General features: G+C 35.2%; 1 protein-coding gene across 1 annotated transcript in view; it reads left to right on the top strand.

Annotated features, from left to right (window-relative positions):
- LOC107751770 (zinc finger MYM-type protein 4-like) overlaps positions 1-4,323 on the top strand; it is a 33,033-nt gene extending 28,710 nt beyond the window's left edge. The window contains exons 26-29 of the mRNA XM_016567535.1: positions 803-917; positions 2,411-2,659; positions 2,781-2,904; positions 4,071-4,323. Coding sequence (XP_016423021.1) covers positions 803-917; positions 2,411-2,659; positions 2,781-2,904; positions 4,071-4,281 — 699 coding nt within the window. The 3' untranslated portion in view covers positions 4,282-4,323. The remainder of the gene's footprint in view (positions 1-802; positions 918-2,410; positions 2,660-2,780; positions 2,905-4,070) is intronic.
- Positions 4,324-6,605: the final 2,282 nt, after the last annotated feature.

A 6,605-nucleotide genomic window follows, 5' to 3' on the forward strand; every position in this document is an offset into this window, starting at 1 on the left:
CATTGATTGCATTTGAATGCTTTTGTTAGCCTATCCAGTTGAACCCACTAGATGCAGCGCTGCTACGTTGTTCATTCATATATTGCGGAAAACGAGAGCATCAGTGTGGAGAAGATGTTGTTTACGTCAAAACTGAAACCAAGCCGTTCACACAGAACGCATATTTATCACATTTTCTAGAGGGACATCTATCAGCGTTGCACTCGCGTCTCGCAGAGAGCGGCATGTTTAGAAAGCCATGTAAAATTAATGCAAGGTCAACTTTTAAAAAAACATGTCTAAAGACGTTATGGCGGTTTTCCCCATCCCACTGTATCTCATGTTTTTAAATGAAGAAAGTAGCCTACTCTTTGTGATTGGTTTTCGGTCCTTTGTATTAAACTATACATACATGCATGGTGCTGTTTTTTTTCTAATTGTTTAAGCAACTTTATTAATTATATATGGTTTATAAACATTAATTTAAACATTATGCACTTTTATTCAAAGATAGTCGTGTTATTTTATTACGCTTTGAAGAAACGTGCATAATATTTTGCTCGATGCGCCCTCTTGTGGCCTCAGGAGAGAAGCCAAAAGCTTTTTTCCCCCTAACTGAAATTATGCCTTTTAAATTCGAATATAATTCGAATTTTGATTATATTTAAGTAGAAAATTCGAATTTTATTTTTTCAGTCATTTTGACAGCCCTAATTACATGAAATTATTTTATTTTGAAAAAATTTTTTTTTCCTTTTTTGATATTGCATTATGTTCTAATAAGCATTTTCAATGACGTCTTCCGTCTTCACTCAATTTTTAGTGCCTGCTTGAAAATGAGCGTCTTGAAAATATCTTCACGGATTCACTCTACAGTCAGTTCATCACTGACATCACCACACTGCTGAAGGGCTGGGGAAATTCATTGCCTCCTGGAGGTAAATGTCCTTTTCAAGATTTCCTCATTTTTGTTACATGCTTAAAAAAAAAACATAATTGTGACCCTGTCTGTGAAATCCAGGCTAAAGTCTCAAAATCTAATTATGAGATAACAAGCATCAAAGTTTGATTTCAACCATTAATTTCACTATGATTACAATCTTTGACATGGCCTTACTGAGTCAATATTAAAGATATAAAGGTTATATTTTCACTGAATGTTCTACATCTTTATAAAGTATGATTTTATGTACAAAACAGTAAATCACAAAAAAATGACTTCACAGGCAGGGTCACAATTGATTATCAGATATATTGCCTATTCAAAAAAACCAAACCCCCCCAAATTTAGACTAACTTATGAGCCCATGTTAACAGCTCAATAAATTAAATGGCAGTTCTGGGCACATCATCCGAAAGTTTATGTGTTATTGTTCAGAGATATTTTCAGCATTAATACGCACAACCTTTACTTATTTGTATGCACACTAGCATATGAGAGTCTTAACTGTTTACATGGTAAGCTGATTAGCATAATACCTTGAAATGTCATGCATTGCTAATAAAAATGTTTTAAATTGCATTTTTGTAATTGTATTGTTGTGCACGGTTTGACATAATTTCAATGGAGAAACTACGTGGAATATTTTTTACTTTCAAAAAAAATACTTTTTAAATACTACTGAACCCGTGTTATTTTTGTGTCATTGAGATGTTATTACAGTTTGTATCAATATATTGATTTAGGTTTTTTTTTGTTTTGTTTTAGTTTTAGTAAACATTTTTGTAATTTTATTGTTTTTATTTTAGTTTTAGTTGTTTTACTACATAAAATTAAACTAAATGAAAAATGTTTTTTTGGCAACAGGCTGAAATCAAATGCAAGTTTTTTTTTTCTTTAAGTATATCTATAATAACCCTGAAACTGAACTGAAATTGACTAGTAAAAAATATAAAAACTATGACTAGTTAAAATTTGTTCATAAAAAACTACCTACTTTTTTAAATTGATGAAAAGTGACAGTAAAGACATTTATCATCTAAAAACATTTATCTGTTTCAAATAATGCTGTTCTTTATATTTATCAAAGAATCCTGAAAAAAAATGTATTACTGTTTCCACAAAAATACTAACAGTTTTCAACATTGATGATAAGAAATGGTACTTGAGCACCAAATCAGCACATTAGAATGATTTCTGAAATATCATGTGACAAGACTGGAGTAATAGCTGCTGAAAATGCTGCTTTGACATCACAGGAATAATCAAATATATTAACATAGAAAACAGTTGTTTTAAATTGTAATGATATTTCACAATATTACTGTATTTACTGAATTTTGATCAAATAAATGCAGTCTTGAAAAACAGTTTAAAAATCTACCCAACACCAAATTTTTTTTTTTGTCCCTGATACAAGATTTAAAAACGTACTCTGGTTGTGAATAGGCATTTAAGGCGATCATGACGTCTGTTTTTCTGTTTCTTCAGGATATATACACTCACGGGTTGAGGAGGAGTACCTTTGGGAATGCAAGCAGCTGGGCGCTCTGTCTCCTATTGTTCTGCTCAACACGCTGCTGTTTTTTGGAGCCAAGTTGCTCAACCTCAAAACGATTGAAGAGCATCGACGCCTTGCGTTCTCCAATGTCTCCCACTGCTCAAAGACCACCAAAAATGGCATGACCGCTTATCTTTGCTTCAGACTACCTAGCAAGGAAGAGGAAAAGGACAAAAAAGGTGAGGGCTATGTTGAAGATGCAATGACCACATGGTGTTTAAATCTTTCCAGAGCTTCTAGTCACGAGAGCGTGCATCTGTGCTCATAATATTTCTTGATTTGTGTTATTTGAACATCAAGCACCAGCTGGTAAAAGGAGGAGAGAGGAAGAGACGGTGGAAGAGGAGTTTTTGGAGATGCCTGAGAATGTGGAGAACCCTTTACGCTGTCCTGTCAGACTCTACGAGTTTTATCTCTCGAAATGGTGAGTGTTATTTTAAAGGGTTAGTTCACTCAGAAATGCAAGTTGTCATGAATCACTTACCGTTATGTCATTCCAACCTTGTATTTATATGTTTTCAATGAAAATGAAATGTTAGGCAGAACACATTCAGTGAAAGTGGATGGTACTTTTACTGCCACAATTGTCCTTCATCTGTGAAACATTTTTTTGTTGTGAACTAAAACTAAAGCTACTAAAAATGGTTTTCGTTAATTAAAAATAAATCATAGATGTTAGATGAAAAACTACTAAAATTACTAAAACTGAAATAAAAATAAAGCTAATAAAATAAAAAAATGACAGCTTATAACAAAATTACTAAAATAACTAAAAAAGTTTAAATAAAAGCTCATTCAAAATATTAATTAATACTACAATAGTATATTAATAATATTAAAATAACACTGTTGCTAAAGCTTTCAAATTGCATATGCCGAATGTGGTTTAGGTTGGACTTCTTTATGTCTGGTTACAAAAAAATGTGAGAAATGTAGTGCTAAATTAGCATAAGTTTTAATCACATAATGTTGTTGTATGACTTCTTAAAAACTATAACGGCAAAAAATATGGGTTACTTTTATTACTTTATTTAATAACGCATTTTTCCCCTATGTTTTAGTGCTTCTCATTTTTAATCCCCTTCCATTTATTTATTTACACTGAACAAAATTATAAACGCAACACTTTTGTTTTTGCCCCCATTTTTCATGAGCTGAACTCAAAGATCTAAGACTTTTTCTATGTACACAAAAGGCCTATTTCTCTCAAATATTGTTCACAAATCTGTCTAAATCTGTGTTAGTGAGCACTTCTCCAAAAGTGTTGCGTTTATAATTTTGTTCAGTGTATTTGTTTGTTTGTTTGCTTGGATTTTCTACCTTCCATTTCATTGTGTTTCACAGAAGAATGAAAATAACACTTATTTGAAATTTTGGAGTGAACTATTCATTTACTGTAGTTTATTACTCACTTCTCTCACGTTTTTGGGAGACTGGATTTGAATTATGCAGATGCTTGAATGATGCAGCTTGAGTTTTGCACACAAAATGAGCTTCATTCAAATTGCTCTTGCTTGAAGGAGAAGTGCACTTTTTCTGGTGTTTTTAGTAACAAGACTTTATAATGTTCATTCTCTTGTATATCCACAGCTCAAACTCTGTGAAGCAGCGTCCAGATCTTTTCTACCTGCAGCCCGAGGCCTCCTGCCACCCCAGCAGCCCTGTGTGGTACTCCGCCCAGCCACTGGATAGTACCATGATGGAGAGCATGCTCACACGTATCCTAGCTATACGGGACATTCACCTGGACTCTAAACATCAGCAAAAGTACCTGGACTCATCAGATGAGGAAAGCTCTTAATGAAATCCTACAAACTTTGAGATATTGCTTTAAAAAAGAGCTTAAAAAAAACATCATGAGACATTTAATGACATCTACATATTGCTTTTATTCAGGCGGGAATGGACTAAAAAAACAGAACTGAATGAAACTGAAATTGTGCACAAGCTCAACAGACATTCCTTTAAGTCATTTATTCTATCATGAATGTTACAGAAAATGAAATTTGGAGGGAATTGTTTGGTTTTTAGTCACAGTAGATATTGTTTCTCAGTATTTAGTATTATTTAGTGAAAGCTTTTTAAGTTTAAACATTCATCATGTCATTGTTGGTAACCATTGAAAATATATATGAATTCTCAGATGTATGACTGGTTTACTTCTGGTACAATTTTTATGGGTTGCCCTTGATTTTAACCTGCTTTCTACGCAATGGCTACTTTTGACATGTAAAGATCATTCACACTGAAAACAATTTGCAGCCACAAAGCAACCAGAAATTATTCGGTTTAAGTGAGTATTGGTGATTTGAACAACTATCGGGGATGCTACAAAAATAAAAACACTCCGCTATGAGAGGACAGACAGTAAAGATAGAAATCCCATTTTGAAAATGTGTATATTCCCATGTGCATAAGATGCATGCAAGAAAACTACAATTTTGAATGTTAATTTTTTCTAGACCACAGATATGCAGGTACAGATGGCCTCAAAGCTCCCATTTTAATTTCACTGGGTCTTTAAGAAACAGATATTTAAAAAAGTACTCTGTTTCTGACAGTCGAGACCTTGCCTGGTTTCTGTAATTAGATGTCTTGCTTCTACAAAAGATGTTAATGCAACATTCATAAGTGTGATGCATTCATGGAGTCAAAGTGGTGTGTTTCAGTCAATAGAGGGCAGTCCTGCTTTGTTAGTTCAAGTGACAGGACCTTGACAGGGCAACAATGGGGAATCAAATAAGCAATGTTTAGCCACATGATTATGCTGATATTTGCACAGATAGATGAAGCGCCAGCCTACGATGTAAAGCCAATTGTCATTCGCTACCATGGTAACAGAGACAAGAGCTGTTGCTTGTGCTTCACACTGGATTCTGAATGTGCTGCTGCTGTTGAGAATCATGCAATTCAGATATGAAAAGCACTTGTATATATAGGAATCAGCCTTTAGTAATGCAATTATTGTCTGACTTAACCTGAACGTCCCACATCAGGACCTTTAATTTAGCCTGCACTGACTTCCAGCATTGCCTGGCTAACATAATGGGAGCAATATATAAGTGAGGCAGCTGAACTATTTATATCTACAGTTGTTGAAGGGCAAACGCTGTTTGCCTATATCTCCTACCAATTGTTCGTACATGTACAATTGGTCATGACGGACAGAAAGATAGCGCATCTCAGGGACAGATCACGTTTATATTGCCTGTTCAAAAAGAGTGTGTGGGCGTGCTCCGGGCAGATGAGGTGTGATTCGAGAGGGTTCGGGAATGAGAGGAGAGTGTGTGGGAGAGAGAAGTACAACAAAGACAGACAATCTGGCAGTGCATGACTAAATCATCGTTTGAAAAATGCACAAACAATGTCAAACTTTGCTTTTTTAAAAGCCATGCTGTTGGCGCAATTTGTGCTAACCGTTTAATTTAAATGAGGTTTTTATTTACACACATAAGACAAGGATATTGGCAAATGCAGATAGCGTCTGATGAAAATCTAAGCCATCTTATTAGAGGTCAAACCAAATTGAGATAAAAGTGACCGAAAGGAAATGAAATGAGTGAGGCAAAAAAGTCCTCAGCTCCTGATAAGTGCTAAAGCCCTGAAGCAGCCTCAAAACTCAGGGGGAGGGAGCTGAGAGAGGAGGTAGAGAAAGAGAGAAAGAGCTGCCGTTGGTGTTGAAATAAGAGGCTACTTATCAAACCAACTGTGTTTTTCTGTGTGACGAAGGACAAGAGTCCTGCAAGATAATGCTGGAATACAGACTGGATGCCTGGATTCCTGTATACTTTTCACACCTGGACCACCGGCGCACAAGGGACTTGGACCGACCATCTGTCATCCTGCGATGCTTTGATTGCTAGAGTTACGTCAGTGATGAAGAGGGGCAATGCAAAGAGACCATGGAGAAGTGTTATGTCACATTTGAATGAGGAAGAGAAGTGAGTTTTTGCTATAATACTGTGCATTTTTGAAGTGTAAAGATGCTGCCTCAGGAGAATGGGAGCTCTAAATTTGTAACAGAACTGCTTATATCTGGCTAAACGGAGGGGACAGACAGACATACAGCTTCTTTATGTCAGTCTGAATGAAAAGCTAATCTGTTTACGTGGATATGTAATGCTA

Source organism: Sinocyclocheilus rhinocerous, unplaced genomic scaffold (genome assembly GCF_001515625.1).
Source record: "Sinocyclocheilus rhinocerous isolate Xijiao unplaced genomic scaffold, SAMN03320098_v1.1 scaffold993, whole genome shotgun sequence".
NCBI classification, from domain to species: domain Eukaryota; kingdom Metazoa; phylum Chordata; class Actinopteri; order Cypriniformes; family Cyprinidae; genus Sinocyclocheilus; species Sinocyclocheilus rhinocerous.